Source organism: Hydra vulgaris, chromosome 15 (assembly GCF_038396675.1).
Source record: "Hydra vulgaris chromosome 15, alternate assembly HydraT2T_AEP".
NCBI classification, from domain to species: domain Eukaryota; kingdom Metazoa; phylum Cnidaria; class Hydrozoa; order Anthoathecata; family Hydridae; genus Hydra; species Hydra vulgaris.
The window spans coordinates 50,080,086-50,093,726 of record NC_088934.1 but is presented as its reverse complement, the minus strand read 5'-3'; the positions used below and the strand labels follow the sequence as shown (position 1 = coordinate 50,093,726).

The 13,641-nt window shown below is 25.9% G+C and overlaps 1 protein-coding gene across 2 annotated transcripts in view; it reads left to right on the top strand.

Annotated features, from left to right (window-relative positions):
- The window catches only part of LOC136091330 (uncharacterized), a 70,794-nt gene that overhangs the window by 28,568 nt on the left and 28,585 nt on the right, over positions 1 to 13,641 (top strand). For both annotated transcript variants that reach the window (XM_065818759.1, XM_065818760.1), the window contains exon 3: positions 11,854 to 12,315. In XM_065818759.1, the coding sequence (XP_065674831.1) occupies positions 11,854 to 12,315 (462 nt within the window). The remainder of the gene's footprint in view (positions 1 to 11,853; positions 12,316 to 13,641) is intronic.

Below are 13,641 nucleotides of genomic sequence, written 5' to 3'. Positions count from 1 at the left end.
CAACGCCTTGGCTGCACTGCTCGCTTTTTTGCTTCCGAGCACATTCTATTCGAATTCGCATCCTTTTTCATGGACTCATTACCTCGGAGTCCTCTTCATTTTCCAAACCGTTTCCAGTACTCTTGCTAGAGTCATTTCCATGACGACCAATTCCACTCCCCTTGAATTTGAACTTCTTTTGCTCATTGAGCTTTTTCTGGATTTTCCACATAGTGTCTTCAGCAATCAACTGAAATATTTTAAAGCATTTTTAATGTTTTTAAATTTCAAACAAGTTATAATCTATCATATTCTTGCAGTGAGGAAAGTAGAATGTCGAAAAGTAAAGTTAAATGAAACAGTATTTTGAATTTCATTAAAAGTACGTAACTTCAAATTCCAATTTTCGTTTAAAAAAATAATAGATTGAAAACTGAGATAAAAACCAAGATCATTACCTGTTCTTCCTGCAATTACTTCTGGCCATACAACAGTACTTCTTAATTGTTTTATTAAATTAAACATGTGCTGTCAGACTGTAAACATTTAGTTTTCTTTTGTAACAAAAGCTACTAACTTCAGCTTTTTGACGCTAAATAACATTTCGCATATTAAAAATAATGACTACTACATCATCCAGCTGATTGTTACAGTCACATGTTCTTTTGTCATGCATTGCTATTTTCCCTTGCAAATGTATTTGATATATCTCTTCCATGCCTTTTCTCAATTTAATTATCATTGTATATTGATTATATTTGTCTTATTGATTATATTTGTCTTATTGATTATATTTGTCTTTTTGTGAGACTTAAATATGAATCTTAGGAGAGACACTTTAACTTGCTTTATTTCTTGCATACTACTTTTTTAATATAGAGCTGATACATCTTTTTTACGTTCAGATTCGAGGCTAAGTACTGTCTGGTGCTTGAAGACCTACAATAGTTACTATCAACTGTCAGGAAGAAATTTAAAAAATGAATTACTTTTTTTTTTTTGATTTTATTTGAAACCTCTTATTTAGCATATTTCCCTCTTATATCTGCTAATGGCGTACCAGTCAAAGGATTCTTTTTTTTCATGCACATTGTAAATAATTTTTTGAATAACACATAGTGTTTGTATATAAAAAGTTTTGCAAATTCTGATTTCTTCATCTGCTACAACAAACTCTAAGTCTACTTTGCATAAGAAAAAACAGGGGACAGAGAGACTAGGGCTAATGACATATCTAAAGTTAAAAAAAGGCTGGTCTTCTCAATAAGCTTGCTTCGCATTGTGTATTTGGGACAGTTTTTAAGATTATTGAATTGATTCTTTCTAACTACTTCATTAAAGTCATTCTCAAAGGCCAACACTCTTCTTTATTTCTAGTTTAGCATTTAAATCAATATCTTTACTGTATAGACAAGGTTTGACAAAGTGTTTTAATTGTATTGCACACCAGAAACATACTTCAACCACCAGAAACATACTTCACACATTCTAAATCATGTAGATTTTTCTAGGTATTTCTTCTTAATTCTTTTAATTATAACCTGTGTCATGATTTAGTTATAACCTGTGTCATGATTTAATTATAACCTGTGTCATAATTAATATTTTCTGAAAAGTAACAAAAAATATTTTGTTTGAGAAGTCTAACTAAAATGGTGTCATCCATCAATTATGATTGCATTAGTTAAAAACTTTGTATTTTGGTGCTGTATTCGTACACATACATTGCGAGTTTCTAATGTATTAATTGTAATACACCAATTAGGTTTCACAGTAAAAACTTTTGAAAAACTAGCCTCAACATGAGGATAGTTGCTTTTAAATACAAAAAATAAATTCATTAAGATTGAGTAGTAGTAACCTTGTTTGAACATGTTGGTTTTTCTTAACATTAACAAATTCTTTCTTAAAAACATAACATTATGATATAAGTTGATTGTTTCTGGTGAAATAGGGTTTTTAATTTTTTTTCCTAGCAATAATAGAATTAATTGCTCATATTAAACATGTACTTTATGGCAATCAGAGTAAGTTATAAATTTTTTTTTACATAAAATGTCTAGCTCACATCCTTTCCTTAAGTTATTGTTAGAACTAGTTCTGTGTGTTTCTGCTGTAAAAGATGCTTCATTATTATCATTTACTAAAGAAACTATTTTAAGAAATTTCAAAAATAGTTTCTTTAGCAAGTTATATTTTTTATTCCTCCTGCAAATTAAAATCTTTATTAGTTTCTCCTCTTCCAACCTGATTTTACATAAACATTATTTTTTTGTAAAACTTTTGCTAAGTTAAGAGAATTATGTACATTGCCTAAAAAACTAAATTTAAATAAGTTTTAAAATTAACTAAAAACATAATCATGAATTTCAATAAAATATATTTCTTTTATTTTACATATTAATTCTACTGTAACTATAATCAAATTTTTTTTGTGTAAATACCCCTTCCTCCCCTCCCATAACTAGTCTCACAACCTCATCCCCTTTTCATCAGATACTACTCCCCTACTCTCAGATGCCAAAAAAAATGCCTGCTACCAATTTATCAATTGTCAATATTACCCCACCTATGCGATTTTCAAAAAAATTCTCACTACACTTTATTTATTATGACCCTCCTCTCTGTTTACTGTTCACACAAGTTTTATGACAGAGTCAAGTTTTTTTTATTATGCATGTTAGAAATCCTTACTAAATTTGGGTCATTATCTTTTCTATAAAGAATATCCATAAATTTAAATTGAATTGAAGTTATACTTATATCTCATTCATTCTTTATATTCTTTATATTTATATTCATTCTTTATATTCTTTATATTTATGTTCATTCTTTATATTCTTTATATTTATATTCATTCTTTATATTCTTTATATTTATATTCATTCTTTATATTCTTTATATTTATATTCATTCTTTATATTCTTTATATTTATATTCATTCTTGAAATCAACAATGCTAAAAGTAAACAAAACAATTTTAATATTCAAAATTAATTATTTAAATAATTCTTATTGAAATAAATAATTAATTAATTAAATAATTCTTATAATCTGAATATTTCTACTCACTGAACACAAATAGTACAGCCAAATTTCTATTTATTGATTATAAACTAAATTCAGAGTATATGCTGATGCTCCACCTCCACAGTATGAAGGTTGAAAGAGTATCTGTCTGAAAGGTATTTGTTTAAAGCACATGAACTACGTCAAGGTTCCTTCCTATTTGTATGTTCAATTTTTTATGTGGAACGATTGAAGGCACATGACAGAAAAATAAACCATCAATTAGCAAACTGCTTTACCCTGCACATTTTTATTCTTGGATTACATATAAAATGAATATATTACAGCAATACGCAGTAGGGGATCAAGCTTTTTTTGGGCCCAGGGGTATTTAAAGGAGGCTTCTTTAAATTATTAATCAAAGAATTTATTTTCTAAGTTTCTTTTAAAAATATATTTTTCTATGAACCAAAGCCTCCAAGACTGTTGGGTCCTGAGCTCTAGCACTGGCAAATGTAAATCACAAGAAAGTGTGCAAATGTTTTTAAAACTTTAAAACATTATTTTAAAAAATATGCCTAATGAACACAATCCACATTTTTAGATAAATAACAGATTTAAATAACACTATCTTCAAAATGTTATGAAAAGAAAATATTTTCTTACCACTGCTAATTATACCATAATATTTGGGATGTTGGAATAAAACATTGCATTAACATGCAATTCTATTAAGGTAAGAACTTGTAAAAACCAACAAATACTTTTAAACAATAGCTAACAAAACAAAACTATAGAGGCAGTTACCAGATTTTATCTAAAATAAATTCAAATAGTACAAACAAAACTTTTACAAACAAACCTTATAATTCTTTAGAATTTTTTTTTAATAAATAAAGGTAACTTGCAGGTAACACATTATGAATACTGAACCAATAAAAGACATAATTTTTAGGTGGTGCTTAAAACTTCTTTTTTTTTTGTATTTCATTTATTTTGCTGTTTAACAAAAATAATCAACATACATATATGAATAAAAAAATATGTCCGTAAAAACAAAGACAGTAAAATCTTGTCAACAAGAACCGTTTTTGTATATACAATATAATATATAATTTTTTTCTTATTACAATGATCTTTATAAAATAAAGAATTAAACAGACAGGGGCTCAAAGAAGATGAAGATTACAATACGTCATTGCAATCTTTTCTTAGAGCCCCTATATATACTTTCAATAGAATATAGATTTTATATTAATAACCCTAATGGGCATAAAACTCCTGCGCTTATCAGTAAATCAAATAAAAAGAAGAAACTGAAAAAAAAGAGTCAAACAACTTCAGAGTTACTCAAGCTTTAAAAGTTTCTTTTTTGATTTGAAACTTAAATGAACTTAATGACTTAGTCATACATAAAAATTCTTTTGATAGAAATTCCATATATTTGGACCTCAATATGCAATGATATATTCAGCATATTTATTTATGTTTTAAGGCAGTTTATATTTGTTACTTAAATTCGCTCTTAGACAATAGTTTTCATTTGTATTTATTTCAAACTTGTTGTTAAGGTTTTCAGAAAAGAAATTATTGTTGAATTAATATGTGAAAATTAAATGATAATACCATCCTTTTCATATCATTCTTCATAGGTTTAGCGTGTTCACGCTTATTTTTAGAGTAAATGATTCTACACTTATGTTTTTGTGAGCTTTAAATTTTTTGAGTTTTGATGGTTGATTACTTGCCCATGATATATTTGGATAACTTCTAAATTTTGACTCAAAGAACTTTACTATGCTAACTGCAAAATCCTTATGCAAATTATTGGCTTGTTTATCAACTAATTTCCAGACTTTTTACACCTTCCTTCCAGACTTTTTATACCTGTCCTATACCTGATTTTCAGACTTTTTATATCCAGATCAGGCGGATTGACAACTTAGTTTCATAATACTTTAAGGCTTAATTTTAAATTTTGTCAATTAAAGTGATTTAAATCTACACCTCGTACCGAGATTAGATTAGGCAAAACTTATTTAACGCATAAAAAAGCTATAATGCCTGATCATAGTTTGTAACACTTTCATGCTTTTTATGTGAACTAACTGTGAGTAATAAAAAATGCCTGATGGAATTTTAAAAGTAAAGTATCTTAATAGTAATATCATATTGTCCTTAGGCGGCTGCCTAATGTGCCGTACCCTAGATCCGCTCCTGATAACCTTTTTAGATTACTATTTAAAGCATTTTTTTTTCCTGCTTGTGTGATCCAGTTTTGTGGCAATTAATGTTGAGAATTTTTTCTTTGTCAAATTTCACTGTGTTTAATATATTTTTTATTTATAATATCAATCTATATAATAATACTGAACTTAATAGTAGTGCTTTTTTCAAGCCTGTTTGACACAACTCTTGGCCATTGCAACCAAGGTTATGGCGAGAAAGAGCAGCAGCTTTTGTTTTATAAGACATGAGCGAAAGTGTATGCAAATAATTAACGTACATAAATGTCAAATTATGTAATGTTAAAGCATGCTAAAACATATATCAAGTTTTACAGTTTTACTTTTGCTTGAAAACTGCATATCGTCAATCTCTCCTTAATTTCTCTCCTTAATTTTGATCTATAGCATTTATTTCCGTTAAAGATAATAGGTTCGAGTCTTATTTCCGGTGACTTTATTTTTTTAAATTTTTTAAGATTTTTTTAAATACGATATACTTGTGAAGTTTTACAGAGATTATATACAAACATATGTAACAATATTATACACTTTAACAAATGAAAATATTTTTTAAAAAGCTAGAAGTTCTAAAAACATCAAAAAACAATGGGAAATTTGTTGTGTTTGTGTCATGATTGAGATACTTATGTTAATTTAGTTTTACATTTTTTTACAACTAAGTTTGTGCAAGTAAAATATAACAACATGTTTATATACAGAATAAAAAATCTATAAAAGTATAAAAATGTTTTTGTAATAGCATTTTAAATAACAAAAATTAAAAAAAAAGCAAGTTGATAATTTAAGCTTGCCACTCGACAAACTTTTTTTTTTAAACAATAAGTAGTTTTAAAAGTATGTTTTTAAGAAGATCACAATTGAAATTTCTAATTTTATATTTAAAATAAACCAATTTATTAAATTTATTACTTCTAAAAATAATTAAAAGTTTAAATTATTTAATATTGATATAATAAGAAAATTAAGAGTTTTACAGCTATTTGGAGCTGTAAAATTTTTGTTGTGTTCATTAATGAAACTCTAAGTCCTCAACAGCGACAGAAGTAAGATAACCATCAAAATAGCATACTTCTTTTTTTTTTGGCTTAAGGCAAAATTTAATTAATGAACACAACAAAAATTTTTCCCTCGCAGAGTTAAAAGTTAAATAAAAAATCAAAATAGCTCATTAAGTTTAATAAATATCATCACCTAAAAGAATTTAAGATCTTCTTCTTTTTTAAAAGTAAATTTAGAAATCCGTAATTTATGAACAATCCCTTTGCGTTTTGTTTATAGTTTTTAAATGTCTAAGATCATCTTATTTTTGCCATTAGTATAGCGTTGCATAGAAACTTCTGTTTGTGTAAATGTCTCAAGCATATGTTGAGTTTGCAGGCAGTATATGGAACAATTGTGTATAATAAATTTATAAAAATGAGAAAAATTTTGAATTTTATTGCAACAAATAGTAAGCGTTTTTGATATACTATTATTTTTTTGCTATAAATATTGCTATAAATATTGCTATAGGCATATACTATAATTAAAATTTTGCTATAAGTATTGGTACAAATAAAGCAAGATTAAAATTTATTTAAAATTTAATAGGAAAGGTCTTTAATCCCCTAAAACAACACTGATGACAGGGCACTAAACCACTGAGCTCTTAATGATATGCATTTAGGAGAAAAATAAACCTTATTACAAATCTCTTATAAGCCCTGGGTATGCAGAAAAGGTGTGCATGTTAATTTTTTTGCTCCTAAAGCAATTTTTTGAAATGATTTTTTTAATGTAAATATATTGAAGTAAAAAAAAAATAGGTATAGAAATGATCATTGTGGAATAAGAATGATAACGTAAAAATATTGAAGTAAACAAATAATAGCTATAAAAATGATCGGTGTGGAATAGATAAGTATAGAAATAGTAGGTTTAGTAAAGACTCGTATTTTATAGGTCCGGAAAGTTAGGATATATATTTAAGGAAAAATAGACTTACAAAGACCCATTCTTTTACAAGTTAGATCAGCTAGTAACTAAAAATATATTTAAACAATAAAATTCTTGCATATGTTATCAAACAATTTTAACTCAAATTTTCAAACTACCATAGTGTTTATTCTAAAAATAATTTAAATTGTTAGACGTTAAACAATTTGAAGTTAAAGATAAAAATAATATCAAATGCAATGAAACAATATACTTTTTTACGTTATAAAGAAATACAAACAAAACAATTTCATAACTCAAAAAAACTTTGTTTTTTTTTTTTATTTCTAAATTTTGAAATAATTTATCACTAATAATTCATTTTTATGTGACAAAAAAATCTAGAGAGAAAGGGAGAAGAAATTGCCCCTACCGTTGCCCCTACCATTGGCGTTCTAAACTGATTAATAAAAAATACTATATTAAAGTTTTAATTTAAAATGTTGTTTTAAAAACATTCTATCTTCTTCATTACTAAATTTAAGTTTTTCGAAATTCTTATAAGATGTTTTTTTTGAATACTCACTTTGATTGATTATTTTCTTTTTAAATTTTTGTTTTAGGTGACCTAAGTAAACCTAACAGTTTTGTAACAAAGCACCGCAAAAGAGCGTTTAACTAAGATGTTCACTGGGCACATTTTGCGCCATATATATCTATGGCGCAAAATATCCTCAGAGCTTGCTTCAAATTTTGCATCTTTTAATTCTAAAGCAAGTGCTCTAACGACTGAGACAATTTATTAATATAATTTTTTTAGTAAATCTAAGAGAAAGTCATGATATACAATCAACATTTCTTTCTAAGTTTTTGGGTGACAACCTCTGTCATAGCTCCAAAAGGCAATAATTTATGTCAGTAATTTTGAATGAAATAGGATAAGCAAGGAATTTCTTAAGACTTTTAAGTTCCTAATGTAGTATTTTTGAGTTCCAAATTTTAAGAAAACCCTCTAAATCATTATCAAAATATTATATGTCAAAATTGCTTTGACTTTTGATAATGGTTTGGAGGATTTTATCTGTCTCATCTATCAATCCTTTTAAAAGAAATGACTCAAATCATCAAGACCATTCAAAAATGGCTACAAAATAATCAAACACCCTGTTCGTAATTTTATGGATTTGTTCAACTTAGTGTTTGATATTTATTTTATGTTATATTTGTATCAAACTTACACAAAGTTACATATCTGTTTTAACATCAATAATGATCAGAGATGCGAAGGTACCAATAATATTTTTATTATGAATAATATATATACATATATATATATATATATGTATATATATATATATATATATATATATATATATATATATATATATATATATATATATATATATATATATATATATATATATATATATATATATATATATATATATATATATATATGTATATATATGTATATATATATGTGTATATATATATATGTGTGTATATATATATATATATATATATATATATATATATATATATATATATATATGTATATATATATATATATATATATATATATATATATATATATATATATTAGTAAAAAACACTTATCTAACTTTTTTTTTCAACTTTAAGTTTCACCATTGCTGAATCATCAGGTTGAGTACTCTTCCTGATGATCCAACTTTTTTTTTCAACTTTAAGTTTCACCATTGCTGGATCATCAGTAAGAGTTCTCTTCCTGAGGATCCAGCAATGGCAAAACTTAAAGTTGAAGAAAAAAGTTAGATAAGTGTTTTTTACTAATTTATTATTGCTCAGTTCTTTAAGAACATTGAGCACTCTATTTGTAAAATACACTAACATAATTTACATATATATATATATATATATATATATATATATATATATATATATATATCTATATATGTATATATATATATATATATATATATATATATATATATATATATATATATATAAATATATGTATATATATATATATATATATATATATATATATATGTGTGTGTGTGTATATATATATATATATATATATATATATATATATATATATATATATATATATATATATATATATATATATATATATATATATATATATATGTATATATATTTTAGGTACCCTAAGAAGTCTATTCGGTCTTATCGCAAAGCACCGCAGAAAAGCAATTAACAGGAATTCACTCCTCCTTCCTAACCGATGTCGCAAAACTTGTCCAAAGGTGGAATTGAACCACGATCTCTTACTTTTTAGGAAAAATAAGGGATCCGTGGGTTTATGCATCCGAGCGCAACCACTGCTTAAAGTCAGATGCTTACTAGTCAAGATTGTTGCTCGCAAGTAAACAGCAAATATTATTATAAATAAAAATGTTGTTATTTTAAGTTATTGTGAACATGCAAAGTATTTGCTATCTGTTATATATGCTTCACCAAATTAATTATCTTTATAACAACCCTCGAAAACATAGTTAGGAAAGTTGTTAACATGACTAGTTATGAATTGATGATGTTAGTAGTTTTTCCGTCAAAAGAGTTGTTGTGCAAAATAATTTTTATTTATTTGCAGAGGTATTTTTATGAGCTTTTTTTGGTTTAGATGGTACGTTTTTTACCAATAGTCTAGATCGTTAGTTTGACTTGATAGAGCAAACTTTTTTTTTTTATTGCGTATTATTAATTTGTTAGTTAAATTTGATAGCTTTTCGTATCTAAACCATATCGCTTTCATTGCAATTTTTCAGTAAGTGTTATTAAAATAAAAAATATCACTTTTTTAGCAGAGTAAACCGAAAACCAATGTACATAATTATATTATCTAACAGCATTTTGGGTTTAAATTAAAAGAAACAATTTTTTTCTTAATAAAAGTAGTTACAAGTTTTATTTATTTATAATTATAGTTTCACACTACTTAACAGTTTTAAACAGTGCTTAAACAAAGCACAAATTCTATCAACAATTATTTTTAAAGAACTTTACTTTGGTAAAATATTGGTTTACTGCTCATAAACTAGTTCATCATTTCTAATCGACGTTCTTTCTATGATAAATCTAAAAAGTTAATAATAAAGAAACCACTTATGCAAAAAAAAGCTTCTACACTAAAATATCATTTATTCTTAAATATGGTACATATTAAAAAAAATTTGAACAAATAAATTCTCAAACATATTATTACCAACAGGTCTGGCCAGGGGGCGATTTTATGAGTAAAACGAGGAGGGTGAGTCCTTCAAAAGTGATAAATATCTTATAAAAAATATTGAACTTTAAGTTAAATGTTAACTCTCTCTCATTTTAGGGGAGGGGGAGCAACCCCTTTTTCCATACAACCCGTGAAATCGCCCCTGGGCCTAGACAATTGATGACAAGGAAATACTTTAATAAACAGTTCATCATAAGTACTTTCTTAATGGGATAAAAAAAAATTATTGTTTTAAAACTATAAATGAATACAAAAAAATCATTGCATATAAAATAAACATTAAGGGTTTTATTGAAAGTTTCATATTTAAGAAATATAAAACTTATAATAAAATATAATGAAAAGTTTAAACTTAAAATACTTTATTTTCTTTAACTAATTTTAACAAAACAAAAAATTATTAAACAAACTGTTTCTTTAACAAAAAAACTATTAGATCACAATTGCGGTTAAATGCTTTTACTTTAAAGTTTCTGAATAAATGTCGCATAAACAATATCAAAAGATAATTTAAATATTCTAAACGATAAAAGTTTTGGTTTAACGTAAAACTACTGAACGGGTAGGCAAATTGCCATTTCGCACATAAAATGCGAGCTGCGTAATGCTTCTTAACAAAACGCAACATTCGAACCGAAACTCAATCTGGCAAAATAAATAAAATTGGCAAAGAATGAGATTAGTTTTCCGGTCAAATGCTCTTTTATAGTGCTTTGTGACAAGATCGTCAGGCTTTTTTTAAGCATATCATTAACTAAAAAAAAAAAAACAGTCCCGGCGTCCTAAAATTTTTATGGACTCCAAAGACTCTGGGCTAAAATAGGGACTCCATGGACTCCGAACTTCATATCCCTGATAATGATATTCTTTATATACAAATATCTATGTAGTTATAATAAAAAAAAATGTAATTTTAACTTAACCCATATAGCTGAGGCTGTACAACCTTCATATAGTTGAACTTTAAAAATGAAAACAACGCGAAGCATTTTAAGACAAAATTAAAACCACAGCTAAAAATTTAACAAATACTTTCATTTATATGATACATTTTGAATGTTGAACTTTTTTTTAAATGTATTTACATAAATTTTATTTTTATCACATGTTGGTCAGTTTATGATTTTATATTGTAAATTTCAAATAATCTTAAAAAATCAACATTAAATTTATCAAATTGATTAGTTTATTAAGTTTTGCAGTAGCTTTTTAATCGTAAGTTTACGCCATTTAACAAGTTTGAACATTTGAAGGATGCAAGTAATGAAGGACAAAGTCTTAAAAAAGAAAATTGCTATCCATAAAAAGGACAGTTTTTGATTGTGAGTAAGTAAGAAGTGAGTAAGGTAAAAGTCTTAAAAAATGAAACTGTTATCCATTAGGAAAGATGGTTTTTGATTATTAAAATATTATATAATTGAAAAAAGATTTTTTCATTGTTGTTTTAAATTTATTTTCTTTTAGTGCCTTTTTTTGCTATGAACAGCGAAACCGTTTTACGCACAGCTAATTATTTAACAACAATAAAAACATTACCAAAAGAGTATGAAATAACATTCGAAGCATTTTTTACTTCATATATACCAAATGTTTGGTCAGATGTATTACATTTAGATTGTAATAATGAACGAGTTTATGAGATTTCCATTTATAATACTCTTCTATTTACTTGGGCATCAGTCAATAATGATGCTTTATATGGTGTAACAGTAAAAACTTATAACCTAAACGAGTGGATAAAATTTTATGTAAGACAAAGTTTAATCAATGGATATTATACTCATACAGTTCAAATCAATAGGATTACTGTTGATACGCTTCAAAATACTGGCGCAAAGGTTTTTCAAAATGTTAATGTTTATGCTCCTATATACATTGCTCAACCAGGATTTTTAAGAAACTTAGTTGTAATAAATGCATGTCCAAGTAAGTAATTTTTTTTAATAAAATTTTTTTAAACAAACTATAAACTATATACATTTTTATACATCTAGCCTAATATAATAGCAATTAAATAAACTATTACATTAGCTAATATTGACAGTCTAACATGTGCAACAGGTGCTATTGAAATACAACAGTTATCTTATAACAAAATTATCTTATAACATCTCTAAACATAATAGGGGAAGTTGGGGTGCAGTGGATTGGATTTCTTTCTTTTTTAAATTGACCGGAAGACGAAATGATTGAGATATATATCCTTCATGATAAGAAATTACCGAAACCAAAATATTTATTATCTAATGGCTCACAGAAATATTTAAAGTGAGTTGTGTTAAGTGATTTACTGTGCCCTAGTACTAAGGCACAGTTAATAAATGAACACAGCCATGAATTAATGATAGTATATAGGGGCACAGCCAAATAACTTTGAGACTGAGGGAGTAAAGACACTGTACACTATACCTTTGGCAAACTTTTATTAATTAGTTTAGTATAAAATCGAAATAATAAACGTTTTGAAAGTTGAGAATAAAATAAAGATTTTTGTTGATAACAAAACTCATAAAAATATTTAAAAATTAGAAACTCAAATGTTATTATTTATAACTTGAAACTAATAAATTTATTTTCATGTAATTTGTATGTTAAAAATGCATTAATTTAATCTTTAAGATCATTAATGGACCATAGTGAATCAACCAATTCACTGTGCCCCGATTCACTATGCCCCACTATAACAAATTAGGTTCAAGTCTACTTTCTTGGGGCATGATTGTTGTTAAAGAAAAAGCTAAACAACTAAAAAGCATAAATATCATCAATCTGAATGAAAGCATAAATATCATTAATCTGAATGAAAAACTTCAACTTTGAAAAATATTTCAATTATATATAATCTCCATAACAAACATAATGAAGGTAAGAAAGTTTACTTTAGTTAGCTAAGAAAAAAATTACCTACCAAAAACCAGTAGTTAAAAATTATGGGGTAACAACTATAGATAAAGATTGTTGATATATGAGCACATAAAATGATGACATTATCAAGATGAACAAAATTTTAATCATTGATAAAATGCCTCTTGTTCGCTGTGCCCCCTTCGATCCACTGTATCCCAACTTTCCTCAATATATAATAAAATAACACTTGGATTTAAATAAAAAAATTTTAATACTCAAATCCTACAACATATAACACACATGTATATATATATATATATATATATATATATATATATATATATATATATATATATATATATATATATATATATATATACATATATATATATATATATATATATA